At 50.2% G+C, this 23,395-nt stretch overlaps 1 protein-coding gene across 2 annotated transcripts in view; it reads right to left on the bottom strand.

Moving 5' to 3' along the window:
• MATN2 (matrilin 2) overlaps positions 1–23,395 on the bottom strand; it is a 166,958-nt gene that overhangs the window by 14,936 nt on the left and 128,627 nt on the right. For both annotated transcript variants that reach the window (XM_065902517.1, XM_065902518.1), the window contains exons 8-13: positions 21,365–21,487; positions 18,218–18,340; positions 17,881–18,003; positions 4,118–4,240; positions 2,794–2,916; positions 445–567 (exon numbers count right to left, since the gene is read on the bottom strand). In XM_065902517.1, coding sequence (XP_065758589.1) covers positions 445–567; positions 2,794–2,916; positions 4,118–4,240; positions 17,881–18,003; positions 18,218–18,340; positions 21,365–21,487 — 738 coding nt within the window. The remainder of the gene's footprint in view (positions 1–444; positions 568–2,793; positions 2,917–4,117; positions 4,241–17,880; positions 18,004–18,217; positions 18,341–21,364; positions 21,488–23,395) is intronic.

The following is a 23,395-nucleotide window of genomic DNA, read 5'->3' as shown; positions in this document are numbered from 1 at the left end:
CAAACTTACTGAACTCTGATAACTAAAAGGTAAAAAATGTACTGTAGCTTTAATCTCTCATTATACATATTCCTTTTTTTTTTTTTTATGTTTCATGTCATGTTTAGAAAGTTCTCTACTCTGATATTATAAAATAACTCAAGGCTTTTTCTGCCACTTTAGAGATATTATTTTTTAAGTTTAAAAGCACAAATCTTACCTCCCTCATTCCTGATATTCAGCTACGATCACTAGTCTCTTAGCTGACAGTGAACTTACTGTCAACTGAAACCAAAAGTGTTTTCACAGATGCAGTTAAGCTCTCTTCCCCATTCTTTGTCTATGTATACACATTTATATCTATGGTAGAAGCAGAGGTGAGGGATTTACTTCCTGCAAATACTCCAAAAAAACAATTGCTCCCAAGCCAAATTAAAGCAAAAAAACCCAGTTCAGATCACTTACTTTTGCACCGTCTTCCATCCTCAGCTAGAATAAATCCCTTTGAGCATTTGCAGATGTAGGAGTTGCCACGGTTAACACAAATATGTTCACAGCCATGGTGGGTCGATTTGCAGACATCCTTCCCTGAGGGGAATATAGGAAGTGAAGCAACCCCATCAGTGTAGAAATGAGCTGGATTGAACAGTCATGTCAGGACAGATCATGGAAATAAACCATGAAAAACTCCATTCAAACCTCCTCTATAACATCCCCTCTTTCAGTCTAATACTCAAGGAGAAGGCATGGTAAAGGAAATCTCCTCTAAGAAAGCTCTCGTTTCCATGAAACTGAATGGTAAGCTGAGTGATCAGGTGTCCTGAATTTCTTAATAATTTTTAGAATTGTTCAATGTACTTTGAGGTTTGATTTTCCCACCCTACTGATTTTTCCCCATAGACATCCCAGTTTCAATTGTCTAATGTAGAGTTCTCATGTGTGAGGCACTTCAGACTCTTCAGAGTATTGACAGCTCTTTAATCCTCACAGCATCCTGTGGAGAGAGGAAGGCAGGGATAGTTACGCCCAATGGATACATGAAGAAACAAAGTTTGACAGTGTGGCCCAAGGTCACACAGCCCCTCAACCACAGGGCTGAGTCAGGAAGTGTCCTGAGTGGTCCTCCTCCGCAGTATGAAAGCCTTCTGTTCTCTGGTTCCTTTCTGTCATTAGCTCCCTAAGACGAGAAGCTAGCTACAAAATTGGAATCAGTGACTACAGATCCCTCTGGAAGGAGGAATGGGAGGGTTTGATTTAGCAGTCAAATTTCAGAGGAAGAAGTTGAGCCTTGTGCACAACTGTACAACCTCAACCTACTGTTGTACAAGTTGTACAAGCTCACCCTATTGAGCAAAAAAGCGTGTTGAGTGTAGAAATGATGCACACGTGCGTTCCATGCTTACAAAAACAGAAGCATGAACGAACGGCTCAGGTGGACATAACGGATCATAGCTGTGGTCCCCGCAGAAGGACACCACAGCGTGAAGGCAAAACACAGCCTTGCTAAGGGCGCCCCGCAGAGTCGCCATGGACCCACGGGCATCCCAGGAATCGGTCTTGCAAATACAACTTCCTGCTACAGGCAGAAAAGCCCCTCCTCCTGGAGGCATAATGAGGAGTGAGTTCTCCTTTGCCCCTCTGTGTTGACCTGTGGAAGCCGCAAGTTATCTCAGGAATCTGTGATGAAATTCCCCCAAATCAACCTCCACAGCAGATGAGTTTTTTTTTTTTTTTTTTTTCCTTTTTTTAAACTAAAGAAGGGCCATCCTGCCCACTGGAGCAGAGTATCACAAAAACATGTAAACCATGTCAAGACACCCCCCCCCCAAAGTAGGGGTTAACACCTCAGAATCTCACAGGGGGTGGAAATCCTGACCCCATGCTCGTCTATGGCCCACTTCACTGAGATCACATGTCCCTCTCTCTCCCTCTCAGGGCTGTGATGGTTCATTTTATGCATTGCCTTGGCTAGGTTATGGCTCCTGGTTGTTGCATAAAACACTGGTCTAAATGTTGCTGTGAAGGTACTTCTTTAGATGAGCTAATATTTAAATCACGAGCCTTTGAGTAAATCAGATTATCCTCCATAATATGGGTGGGCCCTATTTTGAAGACCTTTAGAGAAAAACAGACTGAATTTCCCCCGAAGAAGAGGGAATTCTGCTTCCCAACTGCCTTCAGATTAGAGCTGCAATATCAGCTCTTCCCTGGGTCACCAACCTGCCCGGCAGATTCTTTATCTATTGGTCTATCATCTATCCACACACACACACATGTATGTACACACACACAAACATACATTTCATTGGTTCTCTGGAGAACCCTGAGCAATATACCTTCTAAGAAAACTCTCATAATCTGTTCTGAGTGACCCACAGAAGTAAATGTTAATGGATAAACCACACCCCCCCCCCAAAAAAAAACCCTTCATCCCTTCTCTCACCTTCTGCCCTTACTTACAAGGTTTTCCAAGAAGCAAAAGCATTACAACTATGCTTTGACCCTCACTGCGATTGCTGACCCAGATCCTAATCCCTTCCAATGACTAGCCAGGCACTCTGCGAGGCTCTGGGCATTCACACAACTCCTGTGGAAAGGGGCTACAACTGGGAGAAAGTGAAAGCAGCGAAGAGTCTGACACCCCAGGACCCAGGCTGAGAAATTCCTGAAGCGCTGCAGGTCCAGTGGACTGATCACGAGCACAATAGTTTCAGAGCATCCAAGGCAGGAACTTACAATAGTGACACTGACTATAACAGAAAACTTCCAATGTTAAATGAAGCTCTCTAACTGTCCTGAGTAGAAGCGACTTACTTCTGCAACGTCTCCCATCCTCGGCCAACCGGAATCCCTCCATGCACTTGCAGACATACGACTCCCCAGTGCTCACACAAGCATGCTCACAGCCGTGGTCCACTGCTTGGCAGACATCTTTCCCTGAGGACAGCAAAGTTAAAAATTTCACCAACGTCAGTTTTCCCTGGGCTTCACCTGGGAGGATCCATCCTTCTCAGCCCCTGGACTCCACGGCCATCTGAGCTCAGCAGCTCTACTTCGGGTTCACTCTCCAAGCTTCCTCACTGTCACAGCCACCGCCCTCTGCCATCACCTACATCAGTATCTCGTAAAAACGCAATCCATCACCGGCCTTCCGCGGGCGCTGGTGTGATTACTTAGGAGATTAAACCTCAATCTGGATTAGTGACGCTGAAATCTAGTTTTAGGTATTTCCCTGACAACGTGACTTTGGAGAATCACTTAACCTCTTGCAGGCTTACCTTTCCTTTATGAAAAATGACAGTAATACTTTCAGGGACCCATCTTTTCTTCAAATGCATCAATATGAGTTTCTCTTTGTAAAGTACTTTGAGAAGCTTGAGAAAATGACTGACAAGGGTGGGAATCATTTGCTCGGGGTTACCCACTCCCCTTTGACTTGACGGAGATATGTCTTGGCCCTATGGAAAAGACCTTGCTTTCTGAGATGTAGGAATGGCCTCATCAAAAGGGGGTCTCTAAGAGGGATTTGTGCCACCAGAAACAGTAGCAACAATATTGTTAAAGATAAAGAAGCAGAGGCTCAGAGAAGTTAAGCAGCTTGCCTAGCTAACTAATGGCAGTGCTAAAAGGTGAGAGAATCAGATTTCAGCCTGGACATCCTTCTAGGAGAGCACATCGCCAGCCTCTTGTTTCCTGTCACAGAGCATGTCACCTTCAGTTGTGGCTCTGGCTTTGACTTTTGTCACTTGTCCATTTGTTTGTTTTCTTTTTAATAGGCTTTCTTTTTCTTTTAGGACAATTCGAGACCTATGGAAAATTGAGAATATAGTACACAGATTCCCTGTAAACCGCATACCCAGATTCCACTAGTATTAAAATCTGATATTAGTGTGATACGCTTGTTATGATGAATGGACCGATACTGATACAGTAATATCAAACAAAGCCCATAATTAATTTACATTTTCTTAGTTTTCAACCTGATGTCGTTTTTTTTTCTGATCTAGGATCCCACATTACATTTACTGGTCTTGTGGCAACAGTTTTTGAGAGTAACTGATTTACACAGAGATCAGGCCAGTGGATTTCAGGCAGAGATCAGACATAATAATGGGAACCCACTCCAATAAGAACTTACTTCTGCAGGTCTTCCCATCTTCACGGAGTATATACCCTTCAAAGCATCGGCACACGAAAGAGTCTCCACTGCTTTCACATGAATGTTCACAACCGTGCTTGCCCAAAGCACAAGCGTCCAGTTCTGAGAATCCAAGTGGAAACAGAGAAACAGAAGAAGGAAGTGATTCATACATTAGTGACTTCTTTAATCTTTTAAGATATTTCAGACAGCTTAAATGAAAGCAGTACTTTATACTACAGGGCACATTTCAAAATAGAAAGCGTGTCTATGAGCAAAATGTCTTAATATATAAAGAGCACATAAAATAATACTATCATCTCTGTAGGAAAAATGAACAAAAGACATGGAAAGACAAGTTACAAAAGGAGAGACAGAAATGGCCTATAAATATTAGAAAATAAGTTCCACATCATCGATTATCTACATAACCATAATGTCAGATTATTAAATAACCATGATTATCTGCATATCCGCTTATGTATGCACATATGTGTCCTACTTCGGTCATCCATCCATCCATCCATCCATTCATTCATTCATTTGTTCACTGAGCTGTGGAATAATTCGTGAGTCCCCTCTCTCTCAGTCAGGCACTCTTCCAGTCTCTGGGGACATAACAATAAGTAAAACCAAGTTTCTGGTTTTGTGAAGCTTACATGTGGTGGCAGGGGCGGAAGGAAAGAGGGGCAAGACAGACAAATGTATATGTCAGGAGAAAGTGCTACAGAGAAAAGCAGGATGAGGGGGATGGGGAGGGCCTGCTGATCTGGGGCGTGCAGAGGGCTTATTATTTTCCTCGCCATGTCAGAGAAGGTGACAGTGAGCAGAGCCCTGGAGAAAGAGACGAGTGAATGTGTGCTGTTTGGAAAGAATGACACCCAAGGAAGTACAGCATCCGCAAACAGTGGCAGGAGCGGGTGCAGCAGGTTTCAGGAAAGGCAAGGAGATCAGGGGACCGGGCAGGCGATGAGCCAGGACAGACCTCGTGGGAGTCACACGCAGTGGTTGCATCTAAGTCAGAAGGGGTCGCTGGAGGGTTCTGAGCAGTGGAGTCATGCGAACTGACTTTTTTCTTAAAGGACCACTGCACAGAACAGGCCACGGGTAAGGCTGGAGCAGGGAGAGTGGGAAGAGAGTCACTGCACTGACCCTGGTGGCCCAGACAGGCGGGCGAGAGGGTCAGACTGTGGCTGGACTTCGAAGGCAGAGCCTGCAAGCTTTGCTGATGGGTTAATATAAAGAGTCCATCTTCACATGGATATGACAGAAGAGTCGTGGGTGACCCCGAGGTCACAGGACTGAGCAACTGAAGAATGGCCCCACCATCCATGGGGCTGGGGTAGCTTCTGTGACAGCAGGCTGTAAAAACCAGGCTGATGTGTTAAAGCCTGATACTGAGGACAGACGGAAAGGGACTTTTTCTAAGAACCAAACAGAATTCTTACAGTCAATGCCATCATTTCAGATGGAGCAGAATTTCTACAGTGGCTGTGAAGTGAGGTTTTAAAATGAATGCTCCAAAGCGCATAATCACTTACATAGCCAGGCACAGACCATACGCTTTTTTCTAAGGCATTTTTGCAGTATTTTTCTTGGAGGGGAGTCTTGAGAACGACCCTATGGGTTAATTAAAGCAGCTGTTGTTATTCTCATTTACCAGCCAGGGAAACTATGCTTTGGGAAGATTAATGGATTGCCAACATCAGTTGCTAATATGTGACAGCATCAGATTAAAAATGTAATCTTCTGATAATAAATCCCATGTTTTCCCCCGCTACACTGCGTTGCTATACTCTAAAGTAAGCTTCCAAACATGAAGGGAATTTTGTCTTCGTTTGGGCAGAAGGGCCGCCAAAATCTGAACAGTGGGAAAGCGTTGTATCAACTAAAATTATAACTGCAGACGAGAGTCAAAGCAGAGCTGGCCCTTGCTCTTTGCTCGGAACATGACTTACTTCTCCGGGCACAATCTAGACTCATTATTGATGCAGAACATTTCTCGATGGCTTGGGGTAATCCCTCACATAGTGTTGAGTGGAAATACAGTTGAGTGATCCATAATACAGACAGCCGGCTGGCTGAGGAGGTGAGCGGTTTTTTTTTTCCTCACTATGAATTTATATAAAGAATACTCCATTTTCCAATGTAATACAATAGCTATAACTCTTTCAGGCCAGCCTTGTCAGGCCATAATGCAGACAGGCCCTCCTGAGCACGCCCCTTCTCTCTGGAGCATCCCCCATGCCCTGTTCTGTCCTCGTAGCTTCATCTTAGGCTGCAGTTTTGAAGAGTGATTGAGTCTTTCCACAGGGATCCTGAAAGGTCATTGGCCCCCCCCAGGCTCTAGCCGGACGAGTCTGTACTTGGCAGAGGGGCACTGCTTTCCTCTATTGGGAGTCCGCTGAACCTGAAAGCACTCTTCTCAGGGGGCATCCTCACCACTGGCTGCAGACGATCCTGGGAGCTCCCAGCCCAGCCTCTGAGCTCTCCTGGGCTTTTGTACTATAGTTGTTTGGAAATTTTGTTGTGTGCATGCTTTAAAAGCATGTAGAGAATTTGGGTTTTTAACCTTTTCCCTTCTTACCCACTTGGGGCATCTGATCAAGAGAATAGAGCGATGGTTCTCAATCTCAGGGGAACATCAGTCACCTGCAGAGACTATTTGAAAGGCAAAACAGGCCCAGGATTCAAAATTCAAACATACTAAGGGGAGACGTCCCCTTTGGAGGGGGCATCTGGCAGTATCTACCTAAAGTACAAAATGTACCTTTGACCTGGCAGCTTTACTTCTGGGATCCTCTCCTGCAGATACCCTGGCACCATATGGAGAGATATACTTTCAAGTCATTCACAGCAGCATCGCTTGTAATAATGAAAAGTGGGAGACAACCCAGGTGTCCACGACTACTCAGGAGACAAGCTGAATAAATATTCTGCACAGTGAGACGCTCTGCTTAGGCGCTCAGTCGTGTCCGACTCTTTGTGACCCCGTGGACTGCAGTCCGCCAGGCTCCTCTGTCCATGGGGATTCTCCAGCCAAGAATCCTGGAGGGGGTTGCCATGCCCTCCTCCAGGGGATCTTCCCAACCCAGGGATCAAACCCAGGTCTCCTTCAGTGCAGGCAGATTCTTTACTGACCGAGCCACCAGGGAAGCCCAAGAATACTGGAGTGGGCAGCCTATCCCTTCTCCAGGGGATCTTCCCCACCCAGGAACTGAACCAGGGTCTCCTGCACTGCAGGCAGATTCTTTACCAGCTGAGCTACCAGGGAAACCCCAATGAGACACTCAGTTCAGTTCAGTTCAGTTCAGTCGCTCAGTCATGTCCGACTCTTTGCGACCCCATGAATCGCAGCATGCCAGGCCTCCCTGTCCATCACCGACTCCCGGAGTTTACTCAAACTCATGTCCATCGAGTCAGTGATGCCATCCAACCATCTCATCCTCTGTCGTCCCCTTCTCCTCCTGCCCCCAATCCCTCCCAGCATCAGGGTCTTTTCCAATGAGTCAACTCTTCGCATGAGATGGCCAAAGTATTGGAGTTTCAGCTACAGCATCAGTCCTTCCAATGAACACCCAGGACTGATCTCCTTTAGGATGGACTGGTTGGATCTCCTTGCAGTCCAAGGGACTCTCAAGAATCTTCTCCAACACCACAGTTCAAAAGCATCAATTTTTCGGTGCTCAGCTTTGTTCACAATCCAACTCTCACATACATACATGAACACTGGAAAAACCATAGCCTTGACCAGATGGACCTTTGTTGGCAAAGTAATGTCTCTGCTTTTTGATATGCTATCTAGGTTGGTCCTAATTTTCCTTCCAAGGAGTAACCGTCTTTTAATTTCATGGCTGCAGTCGCAGCTGTAAATAATATAAGTAAGTTGTCTATGTAATGGTTTGAAGAAATCTCCAATAAATATCATTGAGTGAAGGAAAAAAGGCATGGAATGTGGTACATAGTGCGCCAGTTGTGTGTGCCTAAGGAAAGGGGAAAAATATAAACAGATATTTGTATTGGCTTTTATTCACATAAAGAAAAGTGAAAGTGAAAATCGCTCAGTCGTGTCCAATCCTTTGTGACCCCATGGACTGTATAGTCCATGAAATTCTCCAGGCCAGAATACTGGAGTGGGTAGCCATTCCCTTCTCCAGGGGATCTTCCCAACCCAGGGGTCGAACCCAGGGTTCCCGCATTGCAGGCAGATTTTTACCAGCTGAGCCACCAGGGAAGCCCCTAAAGAAACACAAATGGAATGGAAATAAAATGGAATGTTAGCTATCCACTGCTGTGAAACAAGTTGTGCCAACACTTAGCAGCTTAAGGCAACATGTGTGATGTCACACAGTTTCTGAGGGTCTGGAAGCCAGCAGTGGCTCAGCTGGGAGGTTCTGGCTCAGAGTGTCTCGTGAGGCTGCAGTCCAGCTGGTCCCCTGGGGGCTGCACTGATCCCAAGGCTCCACTGGAGCTCGCGGATCTGCTTCTGAGCTCACTGGTGTGTGCATTGGCCTCAGTTCCTCCCTGGTGGTTGGCCGAAGGCTTCAGTTCCTCAGCATGTGGGCCTCTCCACAGGGCTGCTCCCAACACGGCTTCCCTTAGAGAGATGCCGACATGACTTCAAGAAGCCAGAGCGAGCTCCCAGAAAGCAGCCACAGAGTTTCTGATAAATTCACTGGAGAAGGGACACATCACCGTTATTTCCTATGCTGTCGGCCACGCAGCGGACGGTGACGGAGGGAGTGAATACACGTGTGTGAATCCAGGAGGGCCTGCCCATCACCAGTTACCGATGGGAACTGCAGGGAGGCAGGGGGATGGAAGGGGGGCAAGAGTAGGAGCCAAACTCCTCAATGCACGTCTTTTCGTATTGTTTTGATTTTTAAACTATGTATACCTTTTACCCATTCTAAAAATAAAGTCAAATTTAAACAGACAAAAAAATCTTAGAAAAGTACTCTTCTCTCACCTTTGACACCCTACGTCATTATCTTTTAAAGGCAGCACCGTGATTCATTTAACCAGTTTCTTACTGTAAGGGCACTGAGGTGGTTCCTAGGCTTTGCTATTACCAGTGTCGCTGCAGGGGATATTTGTGTGCCTGTAGTTTTACATACAATGGGAAAGCATGCCCCAAACATCTAGAAGAAGGATTGCCTCACTAAAGGGTAGGAACATTTACCCCCGGATAAATATTTTTCAAATTGTCCTACAAGGAGGTTGCATCAATCAATGTAAGACAATCTCTATTTCGGGAGGTCCGGGGTGCTGCCTGGACTTTCGGGTGTTTTAAAAGCCCCACGGATGACACCAACAAACTGCCAGAGGTGAGATGCCAGTGCGGGACAGACCTTCCCAAGTGTCCAGAGAGGTGATGCTGCTCCTCCACCATCACGAACCACCTGCCATTGTCTTTCTCCTGGGCTGTTATTCCATCTACTAACTAGGTCTCCACAAACCTACTTCACCCCATCCGGCCCACTCTCCCGGACTTAGCTTGAGTCCTCTTCTAAAGCGTGCGTACAGACATCCCTCCCTCCGTCTGCCTGACACCCTTTAGTGCTTCCTGAGAGTCTGGCTAGGACACAGAATTGTTGGTGAGGTTCACAGGACCTGCCCGCTGCCTCATCTCAGCCACACTGCTCCCAGCTCTGAGTACTTTCTTTCAGCACCTCAGGATCAAGTCAGAAAGTAAAAGTGGCTCAGTCATGTCTGACTCTTTGCAACCTCCAGAGACTACACAGTCCATGGAATTCTCCAGGCCAGAATACTGGAGTGGGTAGCCATTCCCTTCTCCAGTGGATCTTCCCAACCCAGGGATCAAACCCAGGTCTCCCGCATTGCAGGTGGATTCTTTACCAGCTGAGACACTAGGGAAGCCCAAGAATACTGGAGTGGGTAGCCTATCCCTTCTCCAGTGGATCTTCCTGACCCAGGAATCCAACTGGGGTCTCCTGCATTGCTGGCGGATTCTTTAGTAGCTGAGCCGCCAGGGAAGCCCACCAAGCCAGAAGCCCTTCCCCTACAGGGCTCTGCCCAGCCGATCGTCTGCTGCCTCCACCTCCTCTAGATGTCTTCTGGGACCTCCCTGCACAGAGCCTCCCAGCCCCAGGCACCTGCCCCCTCTGGTAACGTCACAGCTAGTAGTAGTAGTATTAGTCACTCAGTCGTGCCCGACTCTGTGCCACCCCGTGGACCGTAGCCCGCCAGGCTCCTCTGTCCATGGGATTCTCCAGACAAGCATACTTGAGTGGGTTGCCATTCCCTTCTCCAGGGGATCTTCCTGACCCAGGGAATCAAACCCAGGTCTCCTGCATTGCAGGCAGATTCTTTACCGTCTGAGCTATAGGAAAGCCCAGCATCACAGCTATCACCAAACGTTACTGGTTGCTCTGGACCTATGCCCGCCTCCTCACCGGACGACGCTCACACGGGCTCTGACCTCCAGGGGACCACGGGCTGCACCTGCCCTCCTCTCCTGCCTCTCCCAGCTCCTAACTTAATGCCTGGCCCCCACGGCAGGTCCTCAGCAAACGCCTGCTGAGTAAAAGGAAACATTTCCTCAGCTTTCTACTCTGCAAACCAAGGGTCACGAGAGTTTTAAATGAGAACCCACGCCATGTGGATGGTGGCGGTCAGCTGGGTTCCCCCTTCTCTCCTTCCTTCCAGCCTTCCAGAGTGCAATTCGCATTTGTTCAGCAAAACGTCCAGTTTTTGCACACCAGGACATTCCTGTCACTCATAATTAAAGAACCACACATGGTAAATTCGAGAAGGCCAAAGTTGTGCTGTAGCTAACTCCCCGACCACAGGCTTTCAGCTGCCTTTCAGTCACCAAGTCAGGAAGCCAGCGTGGAGTCAGCATCTCCCCAGAGCTAAGGGTACTCTCTGCTAGGAAAGCATGTCAGTGGTTACCTAACAGGCAAAGAGAGCCACCATCCCTGACTCACGGATACGGAGGGCCTTCAGCCTGGGGAGAATGGTAGGCACTCAACAAGAGTTCGTTCATTCAGTGAGTGTTTATGGAGCACTTACTCTGCCAGCCTCTGCCCTCGTTCTCGGGCTGGAAGGGACCTTGGGGATGAACTGGTCCAACACCTTCTTTTAAAGTCACAGAAACTGAAGGACACAGAGTGGTGTGACTTGCCCAAGGCCCCTGACCCTGCAGAGATGATTAGTCTCAGCCGTGCTGGGGGCAGAGGTGTGATTAGATCACAGGTCTGTCTCCTCCATGGTCCCTGGTCCAGGGGTCATCCTCGCCCAGCAGGCTCAGCAGAGGCTGCTAAGATAGGCTGGCAAATTCTCAGAAGGCAAACTAAAACAGCTTCCTCAAGGGAAGCTGAACCTCCAAATAGCATAATGTAACTCTAAATGCTGCAGTGGTCTGTCTCAGTGGCTCCTCCAGGCTCACATCTCTCCAGTCTCCCTCTCAATTCAGCACTTGGTACTTACTACTCAGTATTTGGTACTTAGTACTCAGTACCCTCAGCTTCTGTCAGTTCACCCTCTGGACCCTGGCTGGCATGTTCTATTTCCTGTGCCTGGGAAGACCGCCCCCTCTATTTTAGTTCTTTGGGGCTGCTCTAACAAAACACTTCAGACTGAGTAGCTTATAACAACAGAAATGTATTGCTCACAGTTCTGGAGGCTGGAAGTCTGAGGTCAGGGTGCCAGCATGGTTGGGCAAGAGCCCTCTTCCAGGCCACAGACTTCTTGTATCCTTACATGGCGGAAGGAACTGGAGAGCTCTGTGGGCAGGGATCTCATTCATATGGGCTCCGTCCTCACGACCTAATCACCTCCTAACGGCCTCGCCTCCTAACAGCATCACCTTCCACAGTTAGACTTGCAACATATTGGGGGACACAAATATTCAGTCCATATCACCCCCCATCTCTGCATAGCTCCCTCCATCAGTCTCCAAAAGTCAGATCAAACACCTCTTTCTCAGGAGACTTCCTCTGGACCAGGTGAGGGTCCCCCTGCCAGATGCCCCGTGACACCTCTCCTTCCCACATCATGACTCTCATCACACAGAATGGAAGATCCATCCTTCATATCTTTCTTCCCTGAGAAATTTTAAACTCTGTCAGGGTGGAAACTGAACCTGCATCAACCCCACGGAGGCCCAGGGTCAGCATAATACGACCAGCACAACACAGGCCCATGGGAAGCACTTGTGGAGACTGAGCATCAATGAGCCAGAAGTACCTAGACTCGAATCCAGGGACGAGAGTGAGGACAGACTGGGAACCATCACTTGTGTGACGTGGATGCAAGGAGTTAGGAGACAGCTCAGGATACAGGAATAAAACATTTAGAGAAGGATCCTCTTTTTCAAAAAAGAAAAAAACATGTAAGAAGGCAGGTCTACATATTAATTAAAGCCTTATCATGAAGAGGGCCTGCGACTCATGATCACGACGAGCAGACGCTTCAGGACGTAGCACAGGTTTTAGGGCCTGAGTCTCACAGCCCCACACACTGATACAGTCTGTTCCTCACATCTGGATTCCACATCTGGTGACTCATGCACGGGCTGCGGTGCAGCAATCATGGGGTAATGTGTTCCGAGGACTCGCACCTCTGTGGTGATGACAGACAGCAATCCTGTGTCTGAGGCTCCACGTAGGAGGTTATTAAAACCAACCCCAACCCCAGAGGGAGAAAGCCACAGTGGCCGCCTGCCAAGAGGGTGACCAAGGCTGAGAGACAGAATTACACCATTTGCTGGAATTTTTAAAAATAATAAATCTAGCAGCAGCCATTCGTTTGCTAACTCTGTGTAGGTTTTTTTTTTTTTTTTTTTTTCTCAGACAAACCAGAAGCAGCTCAACTGAGATGTATTTTTAGAGGTCACCCCAGGTGAGAGATTCTGAAGTCAGGGGACCCCAGTTTTAACTCTGACTCTGTCGTCGACCCCCAGGGTCAGCTTGGGGGGGGGCATCAGTTTTCTCCCCATGCCACAAAAGAAAGAAAAGATCTCTAAGTTTCCTTCTGTTCCTTTCAACCTCTAATGTGACTACATGAGGGTAAAGAGTAAAGTGGTCTTTTCTCTCCAGTCTCTGTGATGGACTGAATTGTGTCCTCAAATTTCAAGTTGAAGTCCAAACCCTAAATGTGCTGGTATTTGGAGGTGGGACCTTTGGGAGGTCATTAGGGTTAGATGAGGTTATGAGGTTAGATGAGGTTATGAGGTTAGATGAGGTTATGAGGTTAATCCCATCCATGATGGGATTAGTGCCCTTCTAAAAAGAGACTACAAGAGAGTTTATTCTGTGTGTGTGTGTGTGTGTGTGTGTGTGTGATGGGAGGACACAGCAGGAAGGCAGACATCTGCAAGCCCAGAGGAGGGTTCTCAGCAGAGCCTGACCATACTGGCACCTTGATCTTGAATGTCCAGCCTCCAGAACTGCAAGATAATTACTTTTCTGCTGTCACAAATCATACAGTATTTTTTGATGGCTGCTTAAATATAATAACCCACTGCTCTTGTCTTGTTCAGGGTTGCTTCAGTCCTTCAAAGTCAGTCTGGGAGGCAGCAAGTAGGAAAATGCCTTTGCACACCCACCTCTGGTGGCCAGTGTAGGAGTATCCCCAGCTGAAATTCCCAGTGCTCTCTGCTTGTCACTCAGATCTGCCTTAGCACCACCCACTTGCTACAAGAAGGGAGTGCCTGAGCTCTTGAGTCTGACTCCTCCTAGGTAGTCTCCACAAGGAGGGTAGGCCAGGCCTGCCAGGAGTGGGTCTCCAGGCAGCCAAGCAGGATGCTGCCTCAGCCCTCTCCTAGTGTGGGGCCTTCTAACAGTGAGAAGTAAGATTTCAACAAGAGTACCTTCGAGTTTATGGCAATTTACAAGTTCCCCAAGCACTTCAGTGAACATCTTACCCTGTGCCACACAGTGACCCTGAGATAGAGGCATAAATGATCATTCCCAGTTTACAGGTGAATAGTTAGATGCAGGCAAGAGACCTAAGAAGTGTGGGTTCGGTCCCTGGGTCAGGAAGATTCCCTGGAGGAGGGCATGGCAATCCACTGCAGTATTCTCGCTTGGAAAATCCCACGGACAGGGGAGCCTGGCGGGCTATTGTCCAGAGGGTCACAGAGTCAGACGCGACTTTAGCAACTTAGCATGCATGCAGCCAGATCCAGAGAGGTCAGTTCCCTCCCAAGATTTAAACCCAATCTTTGGGCTCTTAGTTCAGGGTTCTTTCTACTCTGCCATGCAGATTCTAGGTCTGTGCACAGATGGCCACAGGGAGAGGTCCTGATGGGGTCTCACTACAGCGGGTGGAGCGGAGCTGCTCCCAGCAGGCCAGAAGGGCAGGAAGATCCCCATGGAGGTGATGCTGGCCCTGGGCTGAGTTTCTGCCAGCAGAGGTGGGATATGGAGGTTGTCCTAAGTGGAGACAGGCTGGGCTGGAGGTTCAGGCCCTGCTCAGAGAAGAGGGGAGCTGACTCCTTTGAAGAACTGGAAGGAACAGGGAAGAAGACCTGGGTGGGGCTCAGGAGGTGGAGGAAGGTGTTCTCTGCCACCTGCCAAGTCAAGGTCCCCTGAAGGTTCTGGAACAGAAGATGGACTCTGTGCCAGGTGCCACAGGATGAAAACACAGGTGGTCTGTGCCCGTTCACTCAACATTCGTTGAACTTTATGGAGCATTTCCTGTGGGCAAGGCCTGGAACTCAGTCTCTGAGTAAGACCCGGTCTCTAACCTCCAGAAGCTCGAAGGCCTGTGGGCTGTGTGCGCCAGGCACATCTAGACTAAAGAGGCTTTCCTGATGCTGAGATGCGCTTGCACTAGGTTTATTTCAGAAATTTCCAGGTGGTAGAGACGGGAGGAGTCCTCTCAGGTGCGGCTTGTAGAAGAGACCCCCTGATTTCCCTCCCCACCTCACCCCCTCAAGGGTTGTGGAACAACCCTCCAAGGGGTGATCGCAGCTTGGGGGTCAGGGGACCGAGAGGAAGGGAGGATGGGCATCACTCCAGAGGCCAGAGAGCCCAAGGTGCCTGCAGGGGAGTGAGAATAACAGTGTCCATTCCTTCCAGGGCCCTGGGAAACTGCACCTGTTCTCCATGCTTCAGAGAACCTTCCGGAAAGTGAGCAGAGTATTCTTCAGGCCACCTGCTATCAAGGCGGTAAGTGGAGGCTGCCTTTATGAAGGGCCAAGGACACCCTTATCTGCTGAGCAGGCCTGGCTGAACCCCAGCAGACTTCCCACCCACAGCCCAGCATGATTTATGACAAAGACACAGTCATGGTGTCAGGCTCTTAGTGATCTGGGACAGAGCTAGGAAACACACATTCCCAACCCCAGTTTACTATGGCCACACTGAAAACACAGCTCATTATTACAGAACAGGGCAGCTAGACTGAATCGACCCAGGGCAGACAGAGGCTTCAAACAGGGGACAAGCTCAGCAGATATGTGTCAGATGGCGGGTAAAATGCATCTCACAAATACCACCATTGCCTGTGCGTGTGCTCAGTCATGTCTGACTCTGCAACCCCATGGACTACAGCCCTCCAGGCTCCTCTGTCCATGAGATTTCCCAGGCAAGAGTGTTAGAGTGGGTTACCAATTCCTTCACCAGCTGAGCTATCAGGGGGCCCTGACTTCCCTGGTGGCTCAGACGGTGAAGTGTCTGCCTATAATGCGGGATACCCGGGTTTGATCCCTGGGTTGGGAAGATCCCCTGGAGAAGGAAATGGCAACCCACTCCAGTACTCTTGCCTAGAAAATCCCATGGACGGGCTACAGCCCATGGGGTTGCCAAGAGTCGGACACAACTGACTGACTTCACTTTCTTTCACCATTTCCTACTCCAACCATTGCCTGAGGATAGGATACTTCTAATTCATCTGATCATCTCATGTAGACACACCATATATAATAAATACATATCAAAATTCACTTCTAACGGCACTGTTGCACGTTCACTCAAATGGATGATATCACTGTATCATTAGTTACAAGCCCTATAAATGAGAAAATGGACATTTGAAAGTGTCAGTGGCCATAACAGATGTGGCTGGAAGGAGGGAGCAGGACACGCCATTGTAAGGAGGAGGGGTAGCATTTGTTTGGAAGGGTCCTGAAAATTTCTTAGACGTCCTGTGACTATCTTATAGTCAGTTCTTGGTTATCATAGTAATGGGGAGGGTCAAAGAAATGCATGGATAATCTAAGATGATGAGAATTAAAATAAATCAGTTAAAAAGCAGGCTTCTGGCTTTGGCATGCAGTCAAATGCACATGCAATTCGACACACCCACTCTCTTTCTGCACCCTGATGTCCAGCCCCTCCCTGTGCTGGCCGTGTAGGCCAGGACAGCTGGGCAGGCAGCCACAAGCAAGCCCTAAAACTCAAGCCTCCATCCCAAATGGGGGAAACCTTTTCTCACAGGCGGCGGAGTTAGAGAGGCACACCCAGCCATGCAATCAGGGCACCTGCCCAAGTGAACAGGTGGCACAGAAAGGTGGACACGTTAGGTTGTGACCACAGTTGTATCAGTGGTCAGGGAACCTGGCCCCATAACTGGAAAGACTAGCAGGACCTGCAAGGTACATGGCAATCCTGTTCCTCCACTTCTGACCCCTTCTCTCAAAACGACTATTTTTAAGTCTTTATCTTGGTCCACTCCGACACAGGACTGCAGGGCAGAAAACACAGCATCCTTGAGTGAAGACGAGGACATCTGGAAGCTTTTTTTTTTTTAAAAGTAATGGAGACAGGAATTGGGGACCAGCTGCCAGGAAATATGTACCCAGGAAACATCACTGCCAACCTCGCCCCTCCCATCTGCTGTCAGATTATCCGGATTGGGGGAGGGGATGGGGTTCTCAGGAGCCTCCCCTTCTCGCAGAACTGACTTTGGAGTCAGAAGAATCCATAGTCTGAAACCACCGCGTAACAGCTGGTCACCTTAGGCTTTTCACTTAGTCTGAAGGTGAGGATTCCGCTGAGGTTGCGGCCCAGAGAAAACACGTGCTCGGCGCGGAGCGCAGCTGGAAGTACGCAGACAGGAAGGCATCTACTTCACTATAACTCCTAACGGCTCCGAAATGAACGCGGGCCAGACAGGAAGAGGCAAAAGCCGTCCGTCTTGGGACAGGGAAGCAGCAGCCACCGGGGCTGATATCGCTGGGAGGGGGCCTTCGCACACTTTCACCCACGAACCCCAGGGGCGCAGACCCACCCGTGGTCACTGTCCTCGGCGCCCCCCGCCCACGATCGCCGGTGCCGGGTCCCCCTCGAGCCGTCCGTCTTGGGACAGGGGAGCAGCAGCCACCGGGGCTGATGTCGCTGGGAGGGGGCCTTCGCACACTTTCACCCACGAACCCCAGGGGCGCAGACCCACCCGTGGTCACTGTCCTCGGCGCCCCCCGCCCACGATCGCCCATGCCGGGTCCCCCTCGAGCCGTCCGTCTTGGGACAGGGGAGCAGCAGCCACCGGGGCTGATGTCGCTGGGAGGGGGCCTTCGCACACTTTCACCCACGAACCCCAGGGGCGCAGACCCACCCGTGGTCACTGTCCTCGGCGCCCCCCGCCCACGATCGCCCGTGCCGGGTCCCCCTCGAGCCGTCCGTCTTGGGACAGGGGAGCAGCAGCCACCGGGGCTGATGTCGCTGGGAGGGGGCCTTCGCACACTTTCACCCACGAACCCCGGGGGCGCAGACCCACCCGTGGTCACGGTCCTCGGCGCCCCCCGCCCACGATCGCCCGTGCCGGGTCCCCTCGTCCGACGTCGCAACACTCACTGGCACAGGTCTTGCCGTCACCGCGGAGCACGTGTCCCTCGGGACACTCGCAGACGAAGGATCTGTCCGTGTTGACGCAGGAGTACTCGCAACCGTGGTGGCTCAGCAAGCAGTAATCCACTCCTGCAAAACCCCACAGCAGGGAATCAGTTCACGGTCCTGCGCACCTCCCTAACCCTCCTCCTCCTGCCCCGGGAAGGCGCGCGGTCCCCAGGGGACAGCCTCGCCATCTCCCCCGGAGCAACGAGCAGAGGGCAGGGCGGGGCCCGCCGTCCCCTACGTTCTCCACGCCGGTGGCAAAGCTCTTCCCTGTAAGAGAAGCACGAAGGGCACTCACGCGAGCAGGTCTTGAGGTCGTCGTTGATGAGGAAGCCTTCCGAGCACTGGCACACGAACGAGTCCTCGGTGTTGAGACACAGCTGCTCACAGCCGTGGTCCTGCTCGGCGCAGTGATCCACCCCTGCAGCGACCACACAGGAAACCCCCCTGAAGTAAGCCAGGAGGGCATCAGAGAACAAAACCACCTCCCCCGGGGAGCCGCTGCCCGGCAGTTTCACTCCGTTGATGCCCAGAAGAGTGCCATGGAAGGTTTCCTTCCACCCTGTGCCACTGGCCTGGCTTGTTTTATTTCCTATTTCTTTGAGGAGTAAGGTGCATATGACTCCGGCCAAGGTGGTAATGACAGTAGCCCTCTGCACCTGCGCCAGGTCTGGGCAGGCATCACCTGCAATCCCCAGGGTACTGCTGAGAGAAGGTGCCCTCCCCATGGCACAGAGAGGAGAACCAGGCTGGGGAAGGTGGAGCCGCGGACCCCACCCGCTCCCTGCAGCTGACAGAGCAGTGTCTCAGGATGTGGGGGGCTCCACACCACACTATTTGGGTTCAAATCCCACCTCACCCCACAGGCTTCCCAGCTGTGAGATGCTTGCTAGGTGGTCATTTGGCCTCTCTGCCACCATCCCATGACTTGAGAAATGGGGTTGAGGCTCGCTTTTTTCCAAGAACGTGGTGGGAGGAGTTGATTCACCTAAAGCCCTCAGAACAGTAGCTGGCATACATAATCATTTCGTGAATGCCCATCATTGCTAAGTATATGGCTGGGAAAGAAATAATTGTATAGTTCCTTTGTATCTGAAAGAGAAAAGGTGCTGTTATCCCCCATAACCGGGACATCCAGATTCTGAAAACAAACCAACGTCAAGGCCTTGCGTGTGTGGCCAGCCCTGGCACCCGAGCCCGGCCCAGCTGGCCCAGCCAGGATAACACACACACAGCTGCGGTGAACTGGTTCCCACAGGACAGCCCTGCAGGCTGCCTCCCAGATTTCCTTGATGGAGAAAAGGCACACCCGGAGACTGGAGAGACACTGGAGGCCTTGTGCAGGGCCGGGTGGGCCTCTGTGACTCCCACAGGGCCTGGGACTGTGCCTTCTGGAACATTCCACCCGTGGCTGTGCCTACTGCAAACACTCGCAAGATCTCAAGAGCCAGAGGCTTGTGTTCACATCTCAGGTCACCATTTACCCGTCACGTGACCCTGGGAAACGTAACTTAATCCCCTTGCACTTGTTTCCCTGTCTTTAAATGGGGGTAAGAATGTTGATGCCTCACTGGGATCTGGTGCAGATAAAGTGAGTGAGTACTTGGGAAGTGATCCCGGCCATGCCTGCACAGAGCAAGCCCCTCATAAGGGCCTCCTATCGTGATGGTCTGTGGGCTCCCTGAGCCCCCCTGGGGAATAGGATTACCAGGCTCTCTCTGGGGACTCCTAGGAAGAAATGGCTTGGTTTATACTTTCTTGAAGCTGACTAGATGGTCCTCCTTACTAGATTCCAGAAAGAAAAGATGGCCCAATCTCTTCTGCCCCAAGACGTGCAGGAAGGGATAGGCAGGTCACGGCCCCTGGGGCTCTATGTGGGCTCGTCCAGGTCCCACCTAGCCTGCCCTGGGATGCCTGCAGAGCTGTCAGCTGGCCGGCCCCACGCTCCTGGAAGAGAAGCAGACAGACTGTACACAGATCCATCTTCACCAGGGCATCTCCTCGTCGAGCGGAAGGATCCTTGCTCACCACTGGCTTCTCACAAGGACTCAGAGACTTCCAGAGGCAAGTGCAGAGCAGTGCCAACTCTCTGGTTCAAAAATGCTTTGACTTCCGAGATTGATGCTTCGAAAGCCCGATCGAGGACTCTGTTCCTTCTGAAGACCGAAAGGGGCACGAGGTTTCCCGAGGGCTGCTCTGCACGGAATACTTCATCTGTGAAACTTTCCCTCCAGGCAGGGGAAGGTCCACATACTGAACAGCTGTACTGTTCTCACTCACAATCTATCTCTGTCCCCAAAGCTGGAGCAGATGTGCAGCTCACTGGGTGGAAAGCCACACAAAGGGCCCCTTCTGTGCCAGCCGTGTCACCGAGGCCCTCGCCGGCAACCTCCGGGGTCAGGGCGTCCCCCCGCTGTGTCACGCGCCCCACCCCCGCTGGCTTGGACCAGTGGAGACTGTGCCTCGTAAAAAAGACATGGAACCATCCAGCTGGCACATCCTGCAAGTTTCCACGTTGACATCACCGGACCGAGTTGCGTTGCGCCTCTTACACAAGAAAATGAAGACAATGCTTCATAAAAAGTCCCATGTTTCTCAGCCCCACCCTCAGATCAGGTCTGCGGTGGCCCAAGGGCCTTCTGAGGTCTGTCTCTTTTCTGGTTCCTGTCCCAGGCTCTGTGACAACAAAGAGCTCTTATTTTTAATTGTATGTTTTCCTGTGTCAAGCACTGTGCTGAGAGGCTGAAATAGTCCTCAGGATTTCCCTTAACAACTCCAGGAAATCAACACTGTTATCATCTTCACTTTTTTAAACAGATGGGAAAGTCAAAGCTTGCAGAACTTTAATACCTTACCTGGGGTCCCTTGTCTAGTATGAGGCAGAGTTTGGATGAAATCAGGCCGGTGTAACTTAATCAAGGCTCTCAAGAGCAAATAATAATATTAGCTAATATGTGTGTGTGTATTAGTCGCTCGGTCATGTCCAACTCTTTGCGACCCCATGGACTGTAGCCTGCCAGACTCCTCTGTCCATGGACTTCTCCAGGCAAGAATACTGGAGTGGGTAGTCATTCCTTTCTCCAGGGAATCTTCCTGACCCAGGGATTGAAACCAGGTCTCCTGCATTGCAGGCATATTCTTTACCATCTGAGCCACCAGGGCAGCCTAGCTAATATTTACTGGACTTTTATTATGTGTCTAGCAGCGCTTTTCTAAGTGTTTTCTATGTGCTGATTCTTTCACTCCTCACAATCCAGTCTCTGAGGGAGGCAGCATGAGTAGCCCCATTTTACAGATGATGAAACTGAGGCCAGGAAAGTTAAGGTTGCTGGACCATCAGGCTCATAGGAAACCCAGGAGCTTCAGAAGTGGCTGACTGCTAGCGAGCCCCGGGGCCTGTGTGTGAACCTGGCCCTCCCACGAGCCCCTGACCCGGCGCACTCACGGCTGCAGGTCTTGCCGTTGGGGTCCAGGCTGTAGCCCCGGCGGCAGCGGCAGTAGTAGCCCTCCTCCGTGTTGATGCACTCGTGCTCACAGCCCGGCTTGGTCAGCGCGCAGTAGTTGATCCCTGGAGGGAGAAAGGGCAAGTATTCCTTCAGGCTTGGGGCTTCTCCCAGGGCTGAGGCTGCCCCCCGCCCTGCCCCCAGTAAACATTCAGTAAGGAAGGTGCTCCAAGGGACACAGACAGCCGCTCCTGTTCTCCAGAAGCTTGTTTGGGAGAACCTGGCACCTGGCAGGTGTATCCCTCTGCATTCTCCAGCAGAGGTCTCTTCCTCAATAGATGGCCAAAACACTGGTGAAATGGGTTGAGCGCCACAGTTCCCAGCCCATCTCCTCCCAAGAATGATGGAAACTCTGGGAAAATTCAGTCTCTTCTTCCAGTTAACCTGATTACTAGGGCTCAAAGCATGTCACTGCCTGCAGTGACATCTGACAATGACATGGGATGGTGCGAGGCAGAATAAACAACAAGATACCCAGCGATTTAGGAGAGGCAGGAAAAGGCAGTTACATTAAGAAGGGTCCAAAGTCCACCGGGTTCTGGGTGAGAGTGTGACACCATCCGTAATCAAGAAACTGAGAAGATGCATCTCTGAGGCTGGCCCAGGTTGTCACAGCTCTGTCCTAGTCACCCCCATCCAAGCTGCATTTCTGCCGGCAGACATCGGCAGCATCACCACCAGCAGTCAATTAGCAGTTTCATTTTCTGGTAGAAAATGCTAAAACCGCATGCTGGGTCACCCCACCCCCACCCCCACATACAGAGAAGGTACTGGAAGAGACGAAAAACTATAAAGGGAAATAAAATGAGCTTTGCGGAGGGCCTCTGTGAGACTGGTCACCACCAACCTCAGGGCTGAGCTGGAGCCATTTAGCTGCATTGTTCTTTTTCCCGGGGATGTGGCAGACACTGTTGGTTGCCTTGCCAACAAGCATTACCCTGTCTTCCTGAAACAAGAACCCTGACCCCCCAAGGCATGAGTCATGAGTGGTGTAAGCCAGCCTGGCAAGCATCTTCTCCTTTGCCAGGAATTGGTCTAGAGGTGGGAAGATGCCTAGTTCTCGCCAACGAGACAGAAGAATTTATTGGGGCCCCTAGGAAAGACGTCTCTTCCTGAGAAGACAAAGATGTATGAAAAGAAATGAAATGGAACCCATACTCAGAGGACCTCAGACCATCCCGTAAAGGGTCCATGATGTGCCCTCCCACAGGACTGATGGACGGAACTTTCCATGCCCACGGAGAAGAAGTGGCTGCAGTCTGAGTCCATGGAGAGAACTCCCAGACCCTGCAGGGGACTGGCCTAAGAGAAGAGCTGCCTCCATGAGCCGCGGGCCCTGGGCACGCTGTCTGTACTTCATCCCTTCTGCCTGAGGAGAGGCAGACTATTGTCAGCTGTGTGCAGTTTCTCAGTTCATCAACAGCCTCACCTTGTAAAACAGAAGTGAGTGTCAGAAAACAAGGAACGAGATTCAGTGAAGAAAAATAGACCTAGCAATAAAACATCAACCACAGGCAAAGAGACCAGGAGCCAAGTAAAGAGACACAGAACACAAAGGGCCCCACAGACTGGGCCACGAAGTATAGGACCTGCAGGAATCTTTTACATTATCAGAGAAAAGTACAGTTATCTTCAGTAAGTGCTGTTCTAAAAAGCCAGCCTTCAGCCACTATGGAAAACAGTATGGAGGTTCCTCAAAAAAATTAAATATAGAATTACATGCGATCCAGCAACTCCCTTCTGGGTTTAAACCCAAAAGAACAGAAAGCAGGGCCTTGAACATATCTATGTTCACAGCATCTTTATTCACAATGACCCAAAGGTGGAAGCAACCCAGGTGTATACTGAATGGATCAGCAAAATGTGGCAAATACAGAATGTGGAATATTATTCAGCCTCAAAAAGGAAGGAAATTCTGACATGGAATGAGCCTTATGGTAAGTGAAAACAAGCCAGTCTCAGAAGGACAAATC

This window comes from Muntiacus reevesi, chromosome 12 (genome assembly GCF_963930625.1).
Source record: "Muntiacus reevesi chromosome 12, mMunRee1.1, whole genome shotgun sequence".
In the NCBI taxonomy this organism is placed as follows: Eukaryota; Metazoa; Chordata; class Mammalia; order Artiodactyla; family Cervidae; genus Muntiacus; species Muntiacus reevesi.
The sequence above is the reverse complement of the archived record's forward strand: the minus strand, read 5'-3'. Positions and strand labels throughout refer to the sequence as shown.